At 42.3% G+C, this 26,089-nt stretch overlaps 1 protein-coding gene across 3 annotated transcripts in view; it reads right to left on the bottom strand.

Moving 5' to 3' along the window:
* CDH4 (cadherin 4) overlaps window positions 1–26,089 on the bottom strand; it is a 410,156-nt gene that overhangs the window by 147,687 nt on the left and 236,380 nt on the right. For 2 of the 3 annotated variants that reach the window (XM_086852848.1, XM_086852849.1), the window contains 2 exons: window positions 16,216–16,280; window positions 766–942 (listed from right to left, as the gene is read on the bottom strand). In XM_086852848.1, coding sequence (XP_086708974.1) covers window positions 766–942; window positions 16,216–16,280 — 242 coding nt within the window. Of the gene's footprint in view, window positions 1–765; window positions 943–16,056; window positions 16,281–26,089 lie in introns of all 3 variants that reach the window. The other variant, XM_086852847.1, reaches the window with a different exon arrangement.

The raw sequence follows: 26,089 nt of genomic DNA, 5'->3' as shown, positions 1-26,089 counted from the left end.
TTTGTAATTGTTGCCATTTTCTTCCAAGGAAAGAGCTGGAAGTGTCTGCCAAGGAGTTCTACATTTTTTTTTTCCTTTTTTTTTTCCTTTATTTTTTTTCTTTTCAGCTAATAATTTGACTGCTCCAAAAACCCAAAACCAGCACCCACAAGAGCAATAGCAACACATATTTGTACTTTGCTAACACTTATCAACAGCAACAATAAATCAACCAAATGTCTCTGCAAAACACTCCTTTTCCCTTCCTTTTCCTGACCTCCCATAACCATCACAGAAAACCACATGGGTAAACCTCATCCCAGAGATTATCCTTGTGAAGAAAGAAAGTAGCAGCCCAGGGGAGGCTGCCGGATCCATCTGCAGCGGCGGCAGGCAGCCAACCTCCCCCGGGCCGCGGCGCATCTGCCCGGGCTGGGCGCGGGAGGAGGGCACGGCGAGGGAAGGATGCAGCACCCTCATCGCTGGGTGCCACCGAGCACAGCTTTTACACCTGCAGCCGCTTTCTGGATGAGAGCGTGGGCAAAGTGCCACCCTGGCAGCAGTGCCAGCGTCTCGGGAGGGACTGGCTGGAAGGAGGCGATTAGGCTGCCGTCAGCTGGGGAGGGAAACTGGGGTGAGGAGCTTTGGAAAAGGAAAATGTTCCTGCAGGATGAGGGGGAGAGCAGAGAGCCTGTGCTTTGAGCCAGGCTTCCCACACCTACTGCTTCACCAGAGCCATGACAAGATCACCATTAATATTAGCAGTTATCACTGTTTTGTACTCACCCGAACCAGCTGCTGTGGGAAGGGCCCTCTGGAGTTTTCTGGCACGTTGATGGGTGGGATGACCCAGTCCCGCTTCTGCCGCCGCAGCCCGTTGGCACTCTGGTGCTGCCGCCACGGCAGCAGGGTGTCACTCTGCTGCTGCACCAGCTCTCCAGGCAGTGCCTTCCTTCCTTTGGGCTGTTTTGGACACAAGAAAGCACAGCCAGTTAGCTTCTTCTTCACTTCTTACGACCTATCCCAACAGTGGCGCAAACGGCCATGTGGAACAAAGACACAACGCGCTTTACTGGCAGCTCTGCTGCCACTTGGTTTTCACAGAAACAGAATCAGAGAATCAGATAGGTTGGAAAAGACATTGGAGGTCATCAAGTCCAACCTGTGACCTAACACCACCTCATCAACTAAACCATTCACAAATGTATGGAGCTGTCACTCCCAAGTCAAGACACCTCCCAGAATATATCGTCTTCACTGCAGCAGCTGCAAGGGGATGCAGCAGAGCTCTGGAGTGAAGAAGCTTCTGCCAATTTCCCATAAGTACAATCTACCAGAACACAAAAAATGGGAGAGGATTCCTTTACAGTCCATGTCATGGGTCCAGCTTTATAGTCTGGTACGAAGCATAAACAGGGCTAGAGAAACCTGCACTCTGTGGTTCTGCAAATTCTGCCACACGAACCCAACCCCAGCCAGAGGGAGAGTCAGCCCCATGGTTGCAAAGGTGTGTTAGTTCAGATTCTTAGTGCTTCATAACAAATGATCTTTATATGAGAGCTGGGTTTTGAACACAAATCCCAAAATACACCCCCCAACACTGCCTGGGAAGTGTAATACATCTTAGGCACAGTAAATTTTTATCATTTGGTGTGACTTTGAGTCCTTCTTTGTGATTTTTTTTTTTTTTTTAAACTATGGATTCTCTGCATGGAATACTTTGCTGTTGGAAATGCTACAGTGCTATGAATAAAAATGGAAATTATGGGACCATGGTTTTGACTTAGAGAGACTGGCTCCCTATTAGAAAATTTATGCCTTATAGAATGATGAATCAATGAAATGTAGATTTGGCAAGGCTCTTCAGAGGTTATGCAGTCCCAAAACTTCAATACTCTGTGGTCTTCTAGGATTCCAGCAATTACTTCTGAAAGTCTGCAGAAAAGATAACTAAGCAAGGCCTTTTGTTACCATATGGTGACCCAGACTCCCACCAGAAAATGTTTAAACTTTCATAAATCACAAAGAATGCAAGTTACATTCTTTTCATTTGAGGTAAGATCCAGTGGGAATACTGTTCTCTGAATGTTACAATTTTCAGTTATTTTTCTCAAAAAAAAACCAACCCAAAACCCACTCACCCCCAAACCAAATTCCCCAATACACAAGAACAATGCATGAAAAGATACCAAAGCATTCTCTGAGGCTCCTGCCATTTGAAGCCACATTCACTTTTTGTCTTACTCCAAACATAAAAACCCAAACACCCTCCAAGCAGTTATCTGTAGGCACTGATTTCAGTGGGAATCATTGCTTTGGGCTTTCTAGTTTGATGTCAATCCATCTATTAGCACATTTCAATTCTTGACTGGGAGGTAAAGAAACAGGCAGTCACCTCAAGACTGCACAGTATATGGAAACTAAACAGTGTAAGAAAGTTCAACTGAGATGTGGCTCCAGAGCTGTGTGAACCTTCTCCAGAAAAGCTGGAGATGCTGAGAGCTGGGCACAGCAGCAAGGAGCCCGTTCTCACTGCTTGGTCATGGCTCTGATCTCTGTTACCTGTGGAGGGCAGACATCCACTGGCTGCAAGGATGGGAAGCATTTGTGCCAAAATGCAGATATTTTTACTGCAAACCTTAAAAACAAGCCTGTTTCAGAGCTGAATTTTCACAGCACAAATATGGTCTTTTCAGTCACACACAGAGGCACATTCCTCAGGTCCTGTCTCACACTCACCATGTGGGTTGTGTTCACCTAAGTGCTGTTTACACACCTTCAACAAAATCACAGCACCATGTTCAGTATTTAGATAGTTGCTCTTAGAATGCTTACTGAAGTGTGCAATAAACAAAGAAACAGAATCATGGTGTGGCAGTGGGAGACTTTCTTGGGATAGTCAGGATACTGCAGGCACTCCTGACCTCCTCCTTCACATGGCATGCAATGCTATATCCAAAAGAGGTTTCATTTAAAAAGGATTTTATTGCCAGAAAAGTATCTTTTCTGAACACTGATGAAAAGAGTGTTATCTAAAGAAGACACCCAGAAATGCATGACAACGTGAAACAGGAGTATGAGACATGAGCCACAGAATAGTGGATATCCCCTATTTTTTTTAATTGGCTTGTGATTCCCAAATGGGAATCCTTTGAGAGCAGGTATTTGGATCAGTTTATATAATTGGCAACTGAGCATGGGGATAGATTATGAAAGGATGGTCAAATAATTTGTGCTCTGCTGAGTTTACACAGTGGAATGAGTCTGAACTAAAGACAGACTTGAGAATTAACACAAGTCCCAAAGCTCTGTGTATACTGAAATAATTAGTGTCAGCTCAGCAAGGCAATACCAGCCTTTTTAGTCTGTATGAAATACTTGCTGGCAGGTGACTAGACAGTGACTAGCTTGCTTGTCACTCTTCATGATGTTTTCCTATATTAGAATAAATCATCAACATGACTCTGAATTTGATATGTAGAATTTCAAAAGCATCTTGCAACAACTTTTTTTTTTTTTTCTTTTTTTAAACAACAGCTCTTTTTTATCTTCATTTGTTGACAATGCATTCTCATGACCTTAATTTCTCTGGTGTTGTTTAAATATGTTGTACATGTTTTCTGCTGTTTAAAAGCTGTGAGACAAATGCAGTAACAAAGTCTGGTGAGTATAAGTGCCAGAACTATTCAGATCTATGACTGAAACATCCCAGAACATATATGGAATAACAGCATCATTGAACTGTGAGCCCCAGAAAACTCTCCTGTGTCTTTGAGTTTGCAAGAATCTAAAGTTCAACTCAAAAGCAGAATGTGACACCAAATTCAATTAATTCTAAAATACAGCTTCCAGTTCTGGTTTTGCTGAATAACAGTTTTTACTGAGATGACAACTGCTTCTTCTCTCATGGCCTCACTGGCCACATGCTTTATGAATCTTAGAATCATTTTCAAAAGATAAAATATTCCTCTACCATTTTGTAGTGCCACCAGAACACAAACTGTCCATACTCCTTCACAAAATCAAATCAAGCACTTCTAGTGCTGCTGCTTTGGGGTGGTTTCTCTTCACTGTTTTTGTGTCTCTCTTACATACAGCACGAGGGTGATGGTGTGCAGCACCAGAGAAGGCAATCCATGAAACACATGCCCAGGGGAAAGTGAAATCCACTCTCCATTCCAAAAATTACACAGTGATGTTTATAACTCATTACAACAGGATCAAACTCTAAACATGGAACATGTGAGCACGGTCTTTGGTAATACAGAGATAATTACAGGAGGATATAAAATAGTCAGGTAATTCAGTAATTATGTCTGTCTATCACTTTGTGACACTGATAAGCTAGAGAAATACAGCTGAGCCAAAACAGATGAAAACCTTCAAATCAAGAGGAAGAAGTAATTACAAAGTGTGGGATGGAGAAAAACAACAGGAGAAGAGCCCATGCTGGGATGTAAACTTGTTAGGAGAGTTTGGATTCGGTAGGATTTAATGCCTTAGTATTTGTATTGGGGCAGAATCTTTCAGAGCCTGCTGAAGAAGCTGAGCAGTCCTGTGCTGGCTGTATTATTTAAAGCCCAAATTCTGCAAGTCTGGGATTGACACTTGGCTCAGAGTTATCCCACGTCTCTTCCAGTGGGCTTCTGGCCCATAACTGTGGCACACATGGACAACGCCAGTGCTGGCAAATCATAACGCAGCCCTTGCATCTTCTGCTGATAAATGCTTCTTTCTCTGGAATGTGCAACTCAAATATTTGTTATGAGCAGTTGCAGGGAAGAGGAAGAGCCTCTTGGAGACCATCCTCCCTGCCTTTGATAAGGCAGCTGAAGAGCTGAGGATCAACTGCAGCTCAGAGTGGCAGAAACTGCCCTGCGATTTCCCTTGCCGCTCTTTTGGTTTGGGGTTTTTTTTGTTTGGCTATTAGTTGACATCAATTATAAACATATAGGAATCAATCAGAAATATTTCACTGAGATGGCAGATCAAGCTTTCAGAAAGCAATGCGAGGTTGGAGGAGGTGCAGCCTCAATTGCAATCCTAATTTTTCACAATCTATAAGGATTGTGAAAAGAATTTTCTTCTCCCAGGCTGCTTCACAGAAGGCGTAGGGGTGTCTTGGAGTCCATATCAGCAGCTTCAATGGCCCCTCCCAGGAGTCATTTCCAGGCCCTTTTCAGTCTGGAATTGCCTTTAAGGATGGTGAACACAATTGGCTGCCTTCAGAAGAGGACACAGCTAAATTCCAAAGGGACTGTCAGACCTCAAAACCCAACAGCCTCAGGACACCTTACTCCAAACTGCTGAGGCTGTAGGGTGCTTCACCTAACTCCATTTACACCCCAATGCTGAGAGCTCAGGGACATTCCTTGTCTGCACCTGGCACTGGGAATAAAGGATAAGTTGGAAAAGCCATTTAGTGAGTTATAATCTCCTGTCAGTGTTGGTCTGTGGCTCATCAGCCTTTAATTTATTGGGAGACTCAGACTAAACCCAACCTCTACTTGTAAAAGAGGTCAAAAAATAATCCCCTGACACAACAGGACAGGTGGGATCCCAGCAGCCCCTCCAGCCCTATCCTGCTCGTGACAAGAAGGCCACAAAGCACTGACTTTTCACTAGTCCACAAATAAAAGCAGTGAGTGTGAAGAAACACCAGCTTCCACCTTCCGCTACACTTAGCAGTAGCCAGTCTCGCCAGCTGGCTTGTCTCCCCTCCCAGCCAACCTGCCTTTGATATCCGTCAGCCTCTGGCTACGGAGACATCTGGAAGTTATTATCCAGCAGAGCGTATCACAAACCCATTTACATAATATAATATCATATTTTGTGTTCCTGCTTAGCTGAACATTTTGGATCACTCTAATGTTTGGGTAAATAAGCCGCCATTCCCTGCATATAAATAACGAGTGAGTCTTAGGGTACGTTTGTTGGAGATTAATAATTTCATAGGGCTCAACCCGAAAAATGAAATGCTCCAGATTCGGCACTAAAATATATTATATTTGCACTTGCAATAAAAACTACCTGCAGCTGGAGGAAAGGAAATAAGGCCTTTACTTCCCAGGTATCAAAATTATTTATGATATAACCTGTTTTATTTATATGCCAGTCTTATTATTTTCGTAGGATCTTTAACGCTTCACACTAGACATTTTTCAGAAAAGAAATAATACTTGGGTTGCTCTCTTTCTAGTGTCACTCATAGGGTTTAACTGAGGCAATGTGTTTTTAATATATTTTTGTCAATACAAGGGGCTACAAAGCCACCTTTAGTCCATTGCTCAAACATATTTCCCTTCATCTCCTATATCAATATACATTTTGGAAACTGGTACCATTTTCTCCCAGAGAAAAAAAAGAATCTAGTTAAAAATATTTAATCTGAAGCATTTTTGCTTGTTTCCATGGTAGCTGCAGAAAGGACAGGAGAAAATGATATTTACCAAACAGAAAATAAGACAATGAAAATAGAGCTTAGTTCTTTAACAAAAGGAACATGAGACGGCTGCAAAATAAACATTTGCATGAATTCTGTTCTAAGGAAACAACATTTTGCTGACATCAGGGACGGCAGTGGAGGACGAATGAACCCTTTTTTCCCAAAATGCACCATTTCTCCAGTTTTTGATCTTTCAGTATAGAAAGATATTCCATTTTGTGTTCTCACACGGTAGAATGAAAGGGTTGCAGAACAAACAGCAAATTTATTTATTTTACAGTAATTGATTCCTTTTTTATTTAGGTCATTGCTGAATTCGCTGAAGTTGGAGACAGGAAAAAAAAAAAGTAGTTTTAAAAAGATCAGACTTTTTATTTTAGACTTTAATTTATTATAGCTGTTCTATGTGAAGCTATTATTTAGGAACTGCACAGGAAAGGAATCCATAAACTGTTTTTCTCCTTATCCACCCTCTAGAACTCTGCGATGACTGTCTGTATTAGCTTTATTTACTAATAGTTGTAAGCTGTGGTAAATTTAATCAAAGATAGCTTCTTGTCACACCCCATTACCATCACAGCATAAATTGCCATTCATGAATGATTTGTGTCAAAGAGCTCTGAAAACTATTGTTTTAGCAGCAAGATGTTCCAACATGCGCAGCTCTTCATCAGGGGCATTAAATTAATGTGTTTGCAGAGAAGCCACTAATTGACAATGAGATGGGATTTTGGCAGTACACTTCCACTTTAAAGATAATGAACAGTGTTCAAATACAGAGAAGAACCCCCTCTGCTCCTAAAACTATAGTAATAATTTCAGGTATAAACCAATCCTGACAGGATATTTCCAGTACCCAAGCAAGCTGTTTGATCATCACGACTTCCAAAAGCAAACAGTGGAATTGCAGCGTTTGTGACCTTTATCAAATCTGGCTACATACAGTCAGGAATGTTATGTTTGGTTAGGAACTCATTAAACAAAATTACCTCTCCATTTATAGAAACCATACAAGTACAGTATAAAACATTTTAATTAAATCAGCTAGTTAAGCAAAAATTCATTACTTTTTGTTTTTATCAGCTAGCAGTGGGGCTGCATAGAGCAGTTCGCATTAGAGTCAATTAGTAAGAAAAATTGTCAGATTTGGCAAGTGCATGAGCTTCCAGAACACATCAGCTGACAGGAAAGAAAAAGTTTGACTAAAAGCTAACCAAGTTACTGCCCTCAGAGGAGGAGAATGAGCCACGTAACACACACAAATGCATCAGCCATGCCAAAACCCCTCGTTCCCGAGGAGTCAGTGTCAAAGCTTTACATGCCCCGTGCCTTGAGAGCTGAAAAATGAGGCATGCATGCAAATTTAAGGTTATTGGGTATCTGGCTGGCTTTGCAGGCTTTGGAAAATTTTACCCGACAGAAGCAGTAAAATGTGATCAGCGTGACAGAAGAGTCAAAATGTTCCTTGGTGTTGCAGGGCTGCAAAGCAAGAAAAAAGCTGAATAACAGTAACAGGAAAAACGAGGTAATTTTTAAATAGGGAGAACACGACATATTTGGCTTGTGAGTCAGACAGAAGATCCTTTCCTTGCAAAAGGTGCAGCAGGGCCCTTTGTGGGTTTCTGTAATTAAATACTGAGTTGAGTCTGGACTCCAGAGAAGAGAGATGCACCAGCTCTGGGCATAGCCCATGTGGTTACCACAGAAGGCTCTTATTGAAAAAACCCCAAGTACATGTTACTCTCTTTGATCAGAAAACCTAACAAGGCTGGCAAAGGCCCCATGGACACAGGCTGCAGCCAATGCCCCTGGGGCCAGAACGGGGCTTTTCGAGTGCCTGATGGCCAGGCTGGGACTGCAGGTGTTGATTTCCCAGTAGGATTTAACTGAAATTCAGAAATCTCCTGAACTCACCCACACCTTCTGTTGGGTAAGTTATCACCAATTTAAGCTGAAATCCAGCCAGTCACCAGAGCACTTCAAGAGGCTTTGCTTTTGTGCTGCAGAGTCAGGATGGGCGCGGGCAGAGCGCTCAGTTCGTTACTGAGCAGACACAAAATGCCCACGGGATCTCTGAGGGATGGGAGTTTCAGCTGGGAAGGAGAGGCAGAGCTGTGCTCTGACTTATTCTGCCGTACCACACGGATGATTAGAGGCACCTCCTGGCCAGTGCACTCTCTCAGGGTTTCAAATGATCTTCCTCTTCCATTCTCTGGAAGAATCACGTACCAAAGCAGGTACATTAGAAATCTGTCTGCCTTTGGTGGAATCTTTTATGGTTCCCACAGGTTTCCAGCATCTGTGATACTTTTCTTGTCATTGTCAGGCTTTGAATATTGCAAGAGCTGTCAATGGACAGAAGATGACATCACCTCCAAAGTACAGCTCTGGATGTACTTTTTCCTCCTCACTTCAAGGCTTCAACATCTTATCCCAACAAGAAATGTTCTGATGAAGTTGTTTCCTTGCAAAGCTCCCCACATCAACTTGACCTTTTCACACTCCCTTTGTAAGATCTAATCTCACAGTGCTTCTCAGGTAGGATTGTTTAAGAAACATATAAATTACTGTTGTACTCTACCTTCTAGTGTTTACAAAGAGACACTTCTATCTTCAAGTTAATGTCATTCTCATAATTGGCAGAAGCCATACACAATGGCTTCAGAAGTACAAGTACTTCTCAAGAGCAGGGCTATTAAATCACAAAATACTCATACTTGTTACCTGTAGGTTGGGAATAAAGGTGGCAGATCTTGTCACATATTATACAGTGAAAACCTCTATTGCAGCTTGGAATTACCTCTCTCATCCTGCACCTAATCTTGAGAAAAATGTATGAAATATCTGGGCTAGCAATCTGAGTTCTTCCTTCCCAATAAAACTTCTAACAAATAATTGAAAACATGCTTCCAAAACACATTTCTTTAGCTTCTAAAACTCAGGCTACTACAAGTGCTCTTTATCAAGGAAAGAAGTGGGAGCAAGTCTACCCTTTAAAAGCCTGTGAAAAATTGTAATCTCATTTTATTTTTCTAAAGCCATGAGGTTCAAAAGATACATGAATTAAAATATTCATAATGAATTAAATGTAACAATAACTCCTCCTCTTCATAATGTTTGCAAGTAAAAAGATCACAAGAGATTTAAAAGATCACAGGCGCTGCTGCTACTTTAGCACAAAGCAAAGTAATTCAGTCTGGTACTTCTCCTCAGTGCTAGCATGAGAATTTGCCCTTTCAAGTTATCCTTTGGTTATTTCAAGAGGCTCTTGAGAAAAGACTGTTCTTCTTTTTTTTCCTCCAATTCCAGAGTGCACCTAAGAAATGCTCAAAGTTGACCGTGAGGACACGTTCAATTTATCTCCATTTGCAAGATGAAATTTAAACCTGAGTTGAAATGCTTTGCTGGGTAGGGACAGTGTTTGAGATCCCACTCCTTGCTGGGACTGGAGGCCCTCAGGCCACCCTGCTCTGCTGGACACCCATCCCTGGCTCCTCTCCTCACTCCTCCAGCTGGACATGCCAGAGGGTCACCACTCACCCAACAATCCAGGACCGGCCTCCAGAGGCTGGGAGGAACCAAAACCCTCCTCACACTGAGCTTGCACCTACCAATCTGTCTCAGCTTGCCAAAGGAAAGATCCTGGACACTCAACAGCCCCTAAAGAAAAGCTTATTTTAATGGATGTGCCTGTATAAGGCAATTTTTGTCTGTACTCAAACTCATGTTTACAAGCAGCTGTCATCAGATTATCACAGCAATGAAGGTATTTTTAGGCTATCCAGTCCAAAATATTTTTTTTTGAAGTGGCAGTCAGACTTCAGCAGTTACCAACAAAGAACATGAAACGGGAGGTCAAAAGCTTTGATCTGGCAAGGGCAAGGAACACATCACAGGCAGGAGCACGCAGCAGTCCAAGGGGTTGGTTTTATCAGAAAAAAACTTATTTCCGTGTAGGCAGTTCAATCCTTAGGACTTCTTTTTGTTTGAAGGAAGACAGATCTGGAGTGAATTTCACTTTAGAGATGGTCTTTCGAGCCCAGCTTTGAGCCTGACCCTTGGTATGATGCTGACTGCTTAAGAACTAAATGCAGCAAGTGCAGTGCTTGGAAACTTCCCGTAGTGGGCTGATTTTCCAAGGCAATGAGCACCTGTGTGTCACATCTTATCTTGGCTTCTGCACCAGGCAATGGGATTCAGCACACCTGAAAATCAGGCCAGGGAAGTTCACGTGTTTTCACAGACACCACCCTCTCCTCCTGCAATGATTACATGTGAGATGTTCAAATTCGCTTAAGCACGAGGTCAGGCAGGGTCAGCAGATGCTTCTTCATTAGACTTGCACAAGGTCTCACTGGTAACAATTATATGATATTAATTTATTAATCATCCTATTTCTCATCTTTTCCACAGACCTTATTTGTTAAAACACCAAACAGTGTCTCACGAGTTGTCTGAAGGAAACAGAAATTTCTGTATGTACCTTACCTGACGGACAAATCCAGGCCTTGCTTTGCTGATGAGATACAGAAATAAAATTATTCCAGCTGTCATTTTCCTGGATTTAGTTACTGCCTTGGATCCCCCACAGAGGTAGTGAAAGAGGACAGTGCCAGTATAATGACCCAGTACTTAAAATATGCACCAGTATTGTCAGAAAAAGGCTGGATGACAACTAAACCCTCATTTTTTTCAGCCCTTCTCTAGTGATAAACCAGTTTGATGGGGCAAACTCTCATCAACCTGATGTCATAGATAACATCTCACCCCAGTGCAGGGAAAAGAAAGAAGAAAGAACGTGAACACATTTTTTCTCGTTTCCTCCAGGTGCACCTGCTCAAGAGTGTCAGGGAGATTGGAGTCACTGGAAGGAAGCACAGATCCCACTTAAAATCTGATTTTCCTCCCTCAAGTTAGGGCTCCCCAACCTTGTGCAGAGCATCCTGGCTGCACAATAACCCAGGTCATGGACAAGAGCAGTGCTGAATAAGCCTTTCCTTGCCCAGAGACCTTTGTGCTTGTGATTAGCAATAAAAAGCAGTTCTTGGAATTTAAAAACCTCAGCCAGGTAAAATACCACAGATGATTATTTAAAGGCTTTAAATAATAATAAAAAAACCACAACCTTCTGTCTGTAAGAATCAGCTTTTCACATTCACATTGTATGGCTCTGGACTCATAGCTGGGTTATGAAAGCAGCCCAAAATAAGATGAGACATAATAAAACACAAGCTGGGCTTAAGCAAGAATTGATTTCTGACAGCAGCTCTCAATGTTTTAAACTCTAGCTGCAGACCTCATATATTTCCAAATTTAATTGCACAATTCCCAGGGATGTAACTTTACAAACATTTACATATTTCCATGCTCATAATTTGAAAAGCTCAAGCAATGAGAAATTCTGGTTGACATAAACACAGTTCAAAGAAAACAGTTATTTTTTTCCCCAAACAAAGTCACTGGCAGCAGATGACTGACATCTTACATGTGCTGAATACATCCTGTACCTCTAAGCTCTTTTGTTGTGAGTTCCTTTCTGTGCTATATTTCTACAACCTGGATTTTAACTTGTGAGGTGAGAACTACACAAAAATAGATAGCTAAATAAATACAGAAGAAAATATGCCAGATGTGCCTTAGACACATGAAAGGACTGAAAATTAAAGAAAATAATCAATATAAATGAGAAGGTCAGAACTTCATATGGGATGAGCCAACACAGGGGGTGGAGGAAGCTGATTTTCAAGGAATGATGAGGAGGAGCTGGGACACAGAGGGCAAGTGTGGGGTGGGAAGGACAAATGGCACAATATTTCTACTCGTGATTGGGAAAACTTGAGTTTCAGTAACTAAAAAACAGGACACTCTGAAGACTACAGTCCTCAGCAATGTCACTGTTCACAAACATAATCTTAATTTTTAGACTTTTGGTTGAATCAATACCCAATTTTTCAAAATAATAGAAAGCATTCTTAGAAAAGAAGACATTACATTGTTAATTCCAGATAAGTAAAGCCTGGCTTTACTTTTTCTTCTGGAGCATTATCCCACTCAAGTTCATCTTTCACAAATGCTGACACAAGCCACAAAGACTTTCTTATTTCATAAAATAGCATCTTTTTTCATTTTCTCCTTTATTTTCTTCTCTTCTCTTTTTTCTTTTATTTTCTTTTTCCTTCTCCCCAAACTACACCCACAGCCCAGATACTTTCAATTGGAACAACAGGCAGCCAGACAAGAACAGCAGAAGAAACTTTATCTTAAGTATTTATTGTTATGCTGGAATATCACTCAGTTTCCTATGGGGTAATTCAGCACTCTTGTGGGAAATGTGTGACCTCATTTGCATCTTCTAATTGAATTGCTATCAGGTTTCCTGCAAGACTGAACAAAAATTTTCCTTGAGTTACTAACATCACTTGTAGTAACCAGAAAAAAAGTTTCCATTCAAGTGTTAACTGGGGAGGAGGGGAAATGTATGCTTCGTGTATCTTAAAATACATTTTTGAAGTATATGCCTTCTTTTCTATCATTTCACCCTACTAGCATGACACTTTAATGTTGTAGTTAGAACTCTTTCATTACAGTGGTTTTCACTGAAAACTGGCAGGTTATTCAGTCATCTAAAGCAATCAGCACATTTGTAAGGCCAACACTGAAAGAGGGGAAACTGTCACTGTGTTGGGTCCCTCCCCATTAAAATGTCAGGTTGTGTCAAGAGCAAGGCTCAGCTGGGGGAGCTGAGGAATGGACACAAAACTTTCTGGTTTGGCAGTGGAAGCACACAAGGGGAGGACAGAAATGATCTGCTGCCCTGGAAGCCCTTGGCCGCTACCAAAGCTCTCCCAGCCTGTTACACAGATTTTCAGTCACACATCCTGTGCCTGAAAGGATCACAGACCCAAAGGATCATTTATTGATGGATTAATCCTCTGTGCTCTCCTGGAAAGCAACCCACGGTCCCCACTGTGCAGGCAGGCTCACTCCTGGCCCCGCAAACCTCAGCCAGTATCCCAAACCCATTGATTTCTCCTATAATATTTATTCCTATCACACTGATGTATTATAACCTCCACAATAAACCAAATGTCTAATAATGGCCATTCTAGGAGGGCTGGTTTTGATGCAGTTTTAATCCCTGGATAATCACAAACTAAATTCTGATTTATCCTTTCAGAGAGGGTTCTGAGGGGCACCAAGCCCCCCGTCAGGAGGGGCTGCTCTTGCTGAGGGCTGCTGCTCATGGAGCTGAGGAGGAACAAGGTAAAATAAATTCTGTGCTGTAGGTGCCAGCAAACAGTGATCAGCAGGTGCAGTAACTGAATTTCATGCCAGTTATAATGTCTGGGAACTGTTCAGCATTTTCACAAAGTCAGTCACAAATTTACAAAGTAAAATGGAAATAAATGGATGCACCAGAAGAAAACTGGTCTCACTCCCTCTCTCAGGTCACCCTCTCCCTTCTCTCCCATGTTTGCCATCTTTATATCCTGAGTATAACAAAACAGTCTGAAATGTCTTTAAAAAACATATATATATAGTTCTGCTTGAGTCATATTATTCTACACAAAACCAAATGTGAAATCTGCTTCTAGTAAAAGCCACAAAACATATAAGGGTCATGGCCTGAAACATATTGAAATGGATATTGTAAGGTTTGGGGTTCTTTTTTCAGCACAAACACTATTATTTTTAAAAATAATCTCATAATCATATTTATTTCTTTAGTAAACAAAGGATTATTTTGCTTGCAAAAACCACGGGCATTTAAATAAAACACAAGTCAGATGCCTGCTATAGGGACCCACAATAAAACTGCTTATGACCTTGTCATTAGTCTTGTTTTCTGTATTTTTCCAGCCTCAAACTACAACTAATAAGGCTTTTAGAAAGGAGAGATATGAATTTTAAGAAGCTTAGCTCTCTCTGTTTTCATCCAGAGTTCAGATTACATTAACATTAGATGAATTTCCAACCAAATATTCTACTAGAACAGAAATGTGTGCTTATTCAGGTTTTTTTTCTGCTAGACTGAGAAGAAATTTAAAGCACTGTATAAGACATCTTACTTTGTTCCTTCAATATTTAATTACTTTTAGAAGGAAGCAGTATTTCTTTGGTTAGAAATGGCAAATAGAGTTCACAATAACAAACAGGGCTTAATTACATTTTGCACAAGCCCAAGCTATACTGAAGAGCAGCAGAAGTGTATTCATATGACCCTAAGCCCTGCAAAACCTTAGGGGTCAACCCACTGGGCAAGTGAGAGATTTAAGTCTGTCCAAGTTTTTTCCTTTTTAGTCTCACATGTGGCAGAAGTTTTCCCAAATAGCAGAGATTTACATGGTGGAATTCTAACAACTTGACACAGGAAGTCTCTCCTTCTTTCCCCATCCTGCCCTGCACTCTCTGTCCAAGCACTACGGAAAGGATGATAGCAGAGGATGATAGATTCTTGCTGTTTGCACCATTCCTGTGGTGCATTAAAGCAAATTACAGCCATGGCCAAGAGACCCCACCTGTCCCTGAAGGAGCCATGGCAGCTCCCAGGACCCACACCTTCATCCTTACTCTGCAAGATCCAGCAGTAAATCTGGCTCTTGAAACAATTCCCTGCCAAAACCTGCCCGAATGTCACCACACAGCCCAGCACTGCGTTGTTTGAGCCAGCACCAGAGAAAGTAACTGTATTTACTCCATGTAGTAAAGGATCCTCATCCCACACTAACACTGAAAATGAAAATTTTGGCTGCTGCCAAAAATATGGAAGAGGTGGGAAAGTGACAGCTACTCCAGGGGCAGAGCAGAGAGTTTTCATGGAGCAGCCCCCAATTGCAGCGGCTCTGCACATTTCACTGAAGGAACACTGCTCTCAGACTGCTGGGCAGGGACAGAGCCCTCCTGCTTTTCAGCTGTGTGTACAGAACTAAAGCAGAAAGAAACCATCTGTACCCTTTGGAGTGAAAGGCTGGCTCTGGCTTTTCTCTGTCGGGGTGGGCGAGGGAAGATGCTGGCACCGAGCAGAGGGGACGTTGGCACCGCAGCGCCGCGCTGAGCGTCGCTGCCTGCCCCGTGTGTGAGCACGTGTCCCTTATCAGGCAGCAGCAACGCTCCCTGTCCTTGCAAGGGAAGGAACAAGCCCAAATCTCTGCTCTGGAAGCTGCAGGGCCATGCAGATTGCTCGCAAGAGTAACTCTGAAAACCAGGGAGATGAGGAGCAGGGCAGAGCTGCCGGCGCGTGACTCCGGGCCTGCGCTGTCACAAAAGAAATCTGAACTTAACCATCAAGAAGATGGTTGATTTTGACTCTTCACCCTTCATCTGCTGGTTTGACTTGGAGTCAAGAGAGATTATCAGCATTGAGGTGCAAACGTGATGTACACGACCTGCAGTGTATGATAGAGACAAGTGCAGTTAAAAATACAGAATATAAACGTAGAGAACACTTCCCTCACTGGAGACCTTAAATAATTTCTGTCAGAGATGTTCAAGGATCATTTGCAAGGAATTTGATGTTGCTTACGGTACCTCCTTCTTGGACAATTCCTCATGAAGCACAGACCAGGCAACACAAACACTTTGGGGCAAAGGAAGAACAAAGCAGGGAAAAAGAGCTTTGAAAAAACTCTGACCTTGTGTCCGTTGTGCTGGGACTTCTCTGTCACCAGAAACCTGACCATGGCCTCCCATCTGCCCAGGGTCTGGGGGTCCCAGGCGGTCACCACCAGGATCAGCTGCTTGGAGGGCACCTGCAGGTGGTGGGCAGCGTACAGGGTCCCGTCCGCCCTCACCTTGAAGTCCAGGCTGTTGGTTTCGTACCGCACGCCCTTGTTACCGGCACAGTTATTAAATTTTACTAGAACAGAGAGGAAGAGATGGGAGAAATGTGTGAGATTGGAGTGATAAGGAAAGCAATCAAATACAAGTTTCAGACATTTAATTTTCACTGATGTCTTCTATATCTCTAATAACCATCAAGGAAATGATTTAACTGTTTCTTCGACCTTTCAGGAGTGCTCTTGTGCTTTATCTCTGTTCCCCAGGGAAGAAGTTGTAAGCCATTTTTAAAGTATTTGATACAGTTTCATTAGATCTCAAACACAGCTGTTCCCCATTTCTACAAGTGGATTTCTCCCTTGTCGCCATTATCTTTTAAATTCAACTGGAGTCTATTACCCACACTGTGGGTATTTTTTTTCAGGAAATGTTCTCCATTTCCCTAACCCTTCAATAACCTACTTACCAGATAGCCTATTTGCACATTCTTAACTGAAATTCAAAAGCCCATAACAATTCCATTATCAGAAATATAAAAACAACAACAAAAAAATTAACACAGAAATAAAAGTTCAAGCCATTTTGGAGCATGCATCTGCTGCTGGAACTGAACGCCCCATCCTGAGCTGCATTCCCACCTTGGCCAACCCCTCACATGTTACAGCTGCTGCAAAAAGGAAATGTAAAACTGTGCTTCATAAACCATAATGTGTCATTTGAAAGCCTACTTTGTCAGATCAAAGCACCCCAGTCGCTGATATTTCTATTTTCGCCCTTTTTTTGGTCAAAGTCTTTCACAGTCTAGTTTGAAAACTATTTTTATTGGCATTATGAAACATGTCACACACATTAGACCAGAAAAAAATCCCAACCCTATTATATGACAGAATTGACAAATCTGATAGAAATTGAACCTGCAGCTAATAACACAGGAAACAAAGCACTTTCTGCCATTTGAGCAATCCACGGGGCGGAACACGCATGTGGTGAAGGAAAACAAATTGTACCCGTAAAAACATCTCAAGTGAGTGAGAATGGATGCACAGCGCTCCAGCCTGGATTGTTAGATGGGTTCTCACACTGAGGTGCTCCAGCCCACCTCGAGATGAGGAGAACCTGCTGGGCCAGCCCTGGTGGGCTTCAGTAGGCTCTGGATTCCTGCAGAAGGGCTGGGTCAGATGGATCCGACCCAGACTGACGGCTGGGAGAAGGATGCAGGGCTCTCCGGCTGAGAGGAGCTTCTGGGACAGTTGTACCCCAGCTGTCCCCTCCTCCTGTACCAACCACAGCTCTGCAGCGCTGCTCTGAGCTGAATCAAGGACTAATTTGGATTTAAATTTAAAAATCCCAACCCTGGCACAGGTGAAAGGAAAAAGCAGCCAGGAAATGGCTCAGCCCATCTGGCTGTCAAAGCCCCTGGCCACATCAAAGTACAGAGAAATGAGGAGCAGGCTGTGGCAGAGAAGGGGAAAATCCTTCCCCTCCTCCACCAAACTGCACCCCTCAATAACTGGGGTGCTGTGATGGTGTCATAACTGTACATCTACAGAGGCTTTCTGTGCTGTGTATTTATTTAGACCACACTGGTACATTTTTATGTGTGTGGTGGGAAGTGTTACCAAATGCTGCAGCAACTGCTGGGCACAAACAGTGAATGTCACACATTGATTTATAAAAAATAAGATGGATAAAGTTGTCTAGTACATAAATACAACCTGAAAGCCCTGGATGAGGGTAAGCACACACACGATTTGCTGGCACCTACAAGAACTGGGACAATCTCAGGGACCTGTGTGGGGAGATACCCTGGACCTCTGGGACCACCCAGCTGGGAGATCACCTTCACTTCTCTGGAACTTCTGAAAATCTCCCCTGCATTCACAGCTACAATAAATGTGTGTGAACATATCAAGTGCATCTTCACTTCTAAATGTTATTTATTTTCAGCTCAATACCGTGGTCACTGTTAGAACCTCGGTACATCAGCTCCTGTAGTGCTGCTGTGTAATGGTCACGTAAAACCCAAGTTCCATCCCTACTCCCCAAGTACCCACACATCACACACTGAAAGACATTTAAAGAAGAGAGAAAGGAGTGATAATGACTGCACATTAAAAAAAAAAATATTTCAGAGCTTACTTTGATTTTATTGAGATTAAAAGAAAGCCCTACAGTGTACCGGTAGTCTGCAGAAAAATACAACAAACCCTTTCTTTATGTGTATGTAGTGATTTCAGTATTCAAAGTACTTAAACATCTGCTTAAGACGCAGCTCGTGGCTCCAAGATGCTGCTCTGGTGTCATATGTCACTGTGTCGACTTTTATGCTCCATTATCTAAAAATGGCTACCTCGTAGACAAAGTCCCTCTGTGACTTGCTAATTACTTCCATTAGTTTAAAACAAACTTGACTAGAGATGGAGAAAATCCTGAGAGAAATAGTCTGATTTTGTTGGTTTTTTTTTAAACAAGCACCGTCTCTGTCCCACATTGCTCCTCTCAGGTGGCACAGGTAGGTGGATGCTCAGCAAGGCATTAGCACAGCCAGCTCCTCTCCTAAAAGCCTTTAGGAACTGCAAGAAAGGCTTCAAGGACACAAAGATTCCACAGTTTCCAGTCAGTCTGCACAGCAGCAATGAGCCCTGGCTCACCTGGGCAGCCCTGCAGGAGATTTCAGCCCCACAGGGATGACCCTGCTGGGCTCTGTCGGGCAGAGGAGCTGCAGGCACTGCTCATACACAGCACAGGAAACACTGGAAATGCAACTGAACTGCTCCCACTTCCAGCATCTTGGAGGTGTTTTCTAACCCAAGTGATTCTGTGATTAGAAATCCTAAAATCATCCTCTTTGCTGCCCTTTCAAAATGAGTCCTTGGGATGTTACAAGACTGCTGAGCTGCACAAAGATCCACATAATCTATACATCTCATTTAGATACATTTATATATAAAATACTTTTCCCAAACATGTGTGTATAGGCTTAAGAAAAAATAAAATCAAGCTTCTGTTCTATAATGAATAGCATAACTCAAGGAAAGGAAATCTCATCCATATTTTCAAATTCTACCTCTTACCCCTACTCTTTGCTCTTGTAGAGACAGAAATTAAAATTTCATTCAATGGCACACAACTTTTGGGGTTTTTCCCCCTTTTTCTCCTTTAGAAATCTCTAAATCTATGTAATTTTCAGTTGATGCAACTCTTGACTTTCAAATAATGCAATAAATAAATAAACATTGTCTTTGTTTACTAGACTTAGAACTCTCCGTGGACACAAATCAATCTTTCTTTGACCAGTCTGAAGCCTAAAGAGCACCGCACAAATTTAACATTCAAAAGCTGCAGCATCTGTAATTAGGATTTTGGATAAACAGCGGAGTCACACATCTATCATTTTTACAGGATGGTAAAAAAAAAAACCCAACTTTTAAAAAAATACACTGGAAAAATGTTCAGTGAAGCTTATCGAAAGCTTATGCTAAAAACAGCATCTAATGCCTGATGAAAGGAAAACCAAGAAGGCACCCTCATTAGCAAGCTTTTAGGTTTAACCCTTTACCCTCATCATTTTTAATTGCTTCTCTATGAAAGGAGGAAGTACAACAATTTGATAAACTGAAACAGGTACCGAGCAGCGGGCAGAGAAGCTGCAGGAGTCTGCAGCAAACTGCTGGGCATCTGAGAAAAAAAAAAAAAAATGCTATTTTACTTCAAAAAAGATACAGGGTGAAAAAAAATTCAGCAAGTTTTGCATTGTTCCCTTTTATTATTTAGCTTGTTAAGCTGGCTGGACAGAGTCAGATGTTCAAGCCAGGATCTTGAAAGATGTTCGAATACACTGAACTTCTTGCCCCCCAAATGTCTGAGAGAAATACTGAATTTAATAGGACTATAAATGGTATAAACCAAAGAATTTGCTTTTAGCCTTATCCTTCTGGATTTTCCTTTGACTTCTCCTAGTCCATTAAAAAGTGCCCCCTCTGGCAAGCAGCATAGGGCTGCAAGAGCAGGAGGGATAATACTCGTTTATTAGGATAAACCCCCTGGCAGGACATCATCCCACAGTTCAGGATATGGGTCCCTTCAGGACTCTGTTTTTCCCCATGGTTTTGAGGATTATCTCTGCAAAAAGATGTTTCTTTCCTGATGAACTTTAAAGCAGCAAACACACAGCACTATTTCCAGCAGGATCCATCTGCTTTTCAAGTTGTGTCTCTTGACCAGCTCCCTTTCACCCGCTGCACTGGGATAAACCTAAGCTGCCAAATCCGCCCCTCACAGCCCTTCTGTGAACATCATTAAGGTGAGGATGGCTTAACTGCAACCTTTGGGAATTTCAGATGTCTGGGTAACCTGCAGAGCCCTCAGCATGCACGGAAATGTCCCCACTGTGTGATCATGAGCAAATCACTTGAATTCCTGCCCTGGCGCTTCTGGCCCGACGCTCCCAAATGTCTGCACTCATCCATCTCCTCCAGGGGGTCCAGTCCTGGCCAGCACTCCCTGCCTGTCACCACACCAGAAATTAAAAAATCCCAAATATCCAAAAATCCTGTGTGGAGAGGCTCCTGCTGCCCAAGAACAGGCGTGAAACCATTCAGTTAACCACAAAAACGCACGGGCACATTACAGCCTCGCAAAGTGAGCTCTCCATTAAGTGCTAATGTGAAGCAGAGCGTGCTGTGCCTTGTTGGGAAGCTGCATTTATTTGGCAAAGTAAGTACACAGCATAAAATTTTACACAGCCACATTTTGGAGGCATCCTTCTTTACGTTTGTGCAATCCCTCTGTGGTTCTGTGAGAAAACTGTTTTACAGCAGTGGGAACCAACTGCAGCTGAGTGAATTCCCCATGGCCACGCTGGAAACCTGGAGAAAAGCTGGGATCTGAGTCCTGGAATTCAAACAGCCAGGAAACTGCCTCCATCACCCAGATACAAGTGAACAAGACAGAAAAATTAGAAGGATGGACTTTCAAAAAGCAAACAGAGGCAGATCTTTCTCCCTACAAAGAACTGGGCATTTCCACATTAGTGCAGGGTGAAAAATTTAAGGGATCTCACACAGATTATAGCAATTGTTGTGTGAAATGGAGTCCCATGAGCACATGTAAATACATGGTGGAATTATTCTGTGCCTGGGATAGCTTGTCTCTAAAAGGCAAATGCTGAAATGGAGGCAAGAGGATTTTAACAGAATTGTAGAATCATGAAGGTTGGAAGAGATCACCTCTCAGATCACAGAGTCCACCCCTAAACCATGTCAAGTGCCACATCTGCATGTTATTTGAGCACTTCCAGGGATGGGGATGCCGTCACTACCCTGGGCAGCCTGCTCTACTGCCTGACAATCCTTTCAATGAAGAAATTTCTTCTCATATCTAACCCTGGTGCAACTTGAGGCCATTCCCTCTTGTCCTGTTTTGTTTCTCTGCATTAAAAGGATGGATGTATCCAGGTATCACAGGCATTTTAACCACTCTGGAACAACTCAGAGATGGTGCTTCACTGTTTTGTGGAAATTAAAAGTGACTTGAGCCATCACACTTACACACAATGCTACGTCTAAGCCTGGACTTCTGTTTCTATCCCACTCCTGCTTACAGTAAATCCCACACTATCACACAATACACAGCCAGATTTGCTTCCTGCAGTTCATTAAACGCTCGGAGCCCTTCTCCTTCTCTACAAGAAAAACAACACATAAATAGGAAAAAAATGATGGCTGTAAAACCTGATGGAGACAATGTGTAATTTTCATCCTCTCATTACTAGTTTTATAGGTTACATTTTCCACCATGTCCCCATAAAGGATATCACACTAATAAACTCTTAGTGTCTTTATTTAATATTTATAGCACCGTGGGAGAACCAACCTCTTCTGGTAAAAGGTAAAAACAGCAATTCAAACAGCTGTTTCAAAGACTAATAAACACATCCCTAGTGATTAAGAGTATACAGTTTAAAAAAATGCTTTGATACAAAAAACTGTAGGAAATAAATAGATGGATGTTGGTTGGTATATGAATGTATATAAAAGTGTGCATGCTCACACCCTCAGCTTCACAAAGCAGTGATTATTTATTAAGTTTTCTTGGAGTAAAAAACAAATATAATGAATGAGTTTGGAGAATTAATGCACCATCCCACAGTCTATCATCTGCTGAAAACATTTAGCATGATTTAACATGTTCTTAATGTTATATTCTTGCAATTAATGGAACAGAAATCTGCTGCAATTCTACCCATTTCCTAAATCTCAGGTCCATGTGAAACATTACATCCAATTTTCCAGCGCATTATTTATGATCTCTGAGCTATGACTGTTAATATTTGCCTTACTGGAATCATAGCAAATTAGCATAACAATTTACCGTATGTAATTATGTTAAACAAAATCTTTCTTTATTTATCTTCTTGTAATCTTCAGTTACAGTGAATCCTCCTATTCAGATTATGCAATAAAACAACATTCATGACATTCCCAACCCATTACATGCTTGTTGGAAATGGCTCCATGTGCCACTCCACTGGTGACACCTTGGAACCAGCAAACGAGCAGCAATCTGCCTCCAGCAGAAACTCAGAGAGATTTCAAAAGGGACACAGAAATATTTTATGTTTAAAGGCACATTTTGAATTTGCCCTCTCTAAGTTCCAAAGCTCAACCCCCTCCACGATCAGATTATCCGCGTGGGTTTTAGGCACACACCACTGAATTCCTGACTGCCTCATGTTCATCTGCAGCTGGTTTGATTCCACAAAGCCAGGACTGGAGGTTTTATGGGGAAAATGGAAAGGCTTTTTCGTGCACAAGTCATTTATTTAAAAAATATGAAATACTTCTGTGGGCTTGATGGAACTACATGGAAAAGTCATCTTTTCATTTCCAGAGCCACCTAAATGCTTTCAATACCTTTTCCAGCTTTATATTCACTTTTATCAGCTCTTGCTTACACAGAATTTCTGTTTCCATGGCCAGAGAAAAAGAAAAGGAACAATACATTTCAACAGACAAGTTGGGATCCTTTAAAAAGTCACTCTGTGACGTGTGCAGACAGCCAGTGGCAATGAGGAGTTAAGGGTACATTAAAAAAATCTAAATCCCATTCAAACAAAACAAAAATCTAAATCCTAGACACCGAGTGCCTTCTTCATATTCCCACCTGTGCCATTTTTCATTTACTGGAAGCCAATTCAACTAAAATACATGTTTTTAAGGAAGAAAAAAATGAAGAAGTGTATTTCACTTTTGGTTTGGAATTGGAGGGGAGTACAGACCCCTGGGGAGAAGGACTATAGAACATGATAGAAAAGATGAATCACTCTGGCAACAGCCAGCCAGCCATTAATTTTCAGCAAGCCAGGAGTTGGTCCAATTAAGCCAGGCTCCTTTCTCTACATTAACATGCTTTACTCAGTTTTTTTCTGAAGCTAAAACATCAGCTCAAGACCCCAAAGGCTTTTCTATTTAGGATCAATCAATCTACCTTGCTGCACTGTAAAACATACACTGTCAGCTCCGAGGCGAGCTCAAAAAAAGAGCAACGGTAGAAAAATTTGATAAATCGACATGTTCTGGCAGTTAGTAGAGAGATTCTTCCTACACTGTCACTTATTTTTATCTGATTAGAAACAAGTATTAGTAAAGGGAATATTCCCTTCTATTCTCTTTCGGTATTTAGCATTGGTTTAAGAGGAGTCTTTTTATCCCTGATTTTCTACATTCAATCCAGCAGATTCCTGCCAAAAAGGCGCAGAGATACTACCCAGCTTTCAAAGGGCAGCGAGTTTGAATTGGATTTGCAGGATGTGGACTCACATTCAAGCATTTTCTTCAGCACAGAAACATGAATCAGCATCTATTGGTGCTCATGTTAAAGACCTTTTTCCACATTCTCCTTCTCAGGGCTTTGCTGTGACCACGCAGCCTCACCTCCAGGTTTCCAGCACCTGCTTTGGCAAGGATTGCTTTATTTGGGATTTCACTGCCCACTGGAGATCCACTCACTCTCCCTTGGCCTTACTGAGGCATCTCAGGAACGGTTAATTAACACACAGGCCAGGGCCTGATGACAGAAGGACACTTACAAGGTTCAGAGTTCTCTGCTGGGATAACTTGGAGGATTGTGGGTTTTGGTAAACACCACAGTAACTCTGCTGTTGGTTTCCATGTTGTTATCAGCATCTTTATCTTTGGATTAAAACCTTTCCTAACAGTCTCAGCAGAACAGTTCTCCTCTGTTTTTAACAGCAATGTAGACAGAAAGCCACTGGGATGTGCAGCTGATGTTCCAGCTCCAGATTAAAAGGCCAACAAAGAGAAGCTTGGTTTGGGTAATCCTGCCAATACCAACTGCACCACACTTTGTGGCAGATGCTGAGTTTTTACAGGCAACCATTTTTGTTCTTTGTTCTTGAAATTTCACATGTCTGTAGTACTGAGATTCACTATGGCACTAATGAGATCATTTTGCAATTAAAGGCTAAGTAGAAACAAACCTCTCACCACTCTACAGGAGACTTTGGGTTCTCTGATTAAGCAGCAGTAAATAAACCTGTTTCACTCTTGGTCCTGGTACACACCAGAGACTAACTCTCCAAACAAGATGGACTGATTGACCCCATGGATTAATCAATGAGTTTCCCAGCTTCAGAGCAAAGTGCAAGTTGTGGGAGTTACGTGCAGTAGGATATGTTCTAATTATTATTACCAGCACAGAGTACATAAATCCCAGGGCACTTTATTTCGAGGTTTTACTCTTAGCACTAATGATCTCCACAACACTCTCATGTTTGTCAAACTACCTGTGTGGGAAAAGACTTTAAACTCCACTCTGCATTTCTTGAGGAAGAAGTGCAGGTTTTTGGAAGCTTGGTGTGCTAATTACAAAGGATGGAGTCAGTGTAATGGTAGGGCAATCTCTGGGCTGTAACAGCTGCTCACCCATCACACCTTTGGATCCTGGAAGGAGCCATTGGGAGGCTGGGACTGTGCTGGAGACAATCCCCATGTGAGGCTTGGAGCCCTCCTGGGCAGAGCAGAGAGCCCAGACCTGCTGGTAACAGGGACCCTCCCACACTGGGAGCACTGGTGGGAAGTGTGGGACACACAGAAGGGACACACAGCTCCTGCACAGCCACAGCCCCCACTGCCAGAGACCTGCTGGCCCTGGGGGGCTTTCCTCTCTGCCACAGATCTCTTTTCAACTTGCCAGAAGTGTGCTAGGAAGACATCGAGAGCTGCAGGAAGATTTTTAGCAAGGGAAAAAAAAAAGTGAGCAGAGGCCATTTGCAGCCTAGGAAAAGAAGTTGAAAGAGATGCTCCAACTGCAGCTGTGTCAGACAGCCTCGGGCTTCTCTCTCCTCACACTCTTCAAACAAACAAACTCTCAACACCTAGAAACAGAGGCTGCACATGTCAGGGGAAAAAAAAATAAAAATCAGACACAGCAGTAAAGACACTGAACTCCTCGGGGACTTGACTTGTGTGTAAACACTGTCAACTTTGGGGTTGAGTGTTCTCATCTTCCTCAGCCTGGCTCGAGTGTGAATGCACACTGATCCAGGGAGTCAGATCTCAATGCAGTAAATGAACAGATGTTTCAGGCAAGAATATTAGAAATGGAAGACTTTGTTACCTGGAAGAGTCAAGGCAGGGTATCTATATTTAACTTGCAGCTTCTGTGCACCTCTGCTCCTCTGCCAGCACAAAAAGCAGGAGCAGTCCTTTACCTTCAGCTACAACCTACACAAATCTGCAGGTTTCAAGAAAAATTAATACTATGTAAAATAAAACACTGTTTGGTTCCTGGTGGGCTAAAGTGCTTTGACATTTGGACAAATACAGGGAGTTTTATTTACAGATGGAGGCTCTGGGTTCTGTTTCT

The sequence above is a fragment of the Cyanistes caeruleus genome, chromosome 16 (genome assembly GCF_971803275.1).
Source record: "Cyanistes caeruleus chromosome 16, bCyaCae1.hap1.1, whole genome shotgun sequence".
NCBI lineage: Eukaryota > Metazoa > Chordata > Aves > Passeriformes > Paridae > Cyanistes > Cyanistes caeruleus.
Note: the sequence above shows the minus strand (reverse complement) of the source record. Positions and strands in the feature narration are given on the sequence as shown.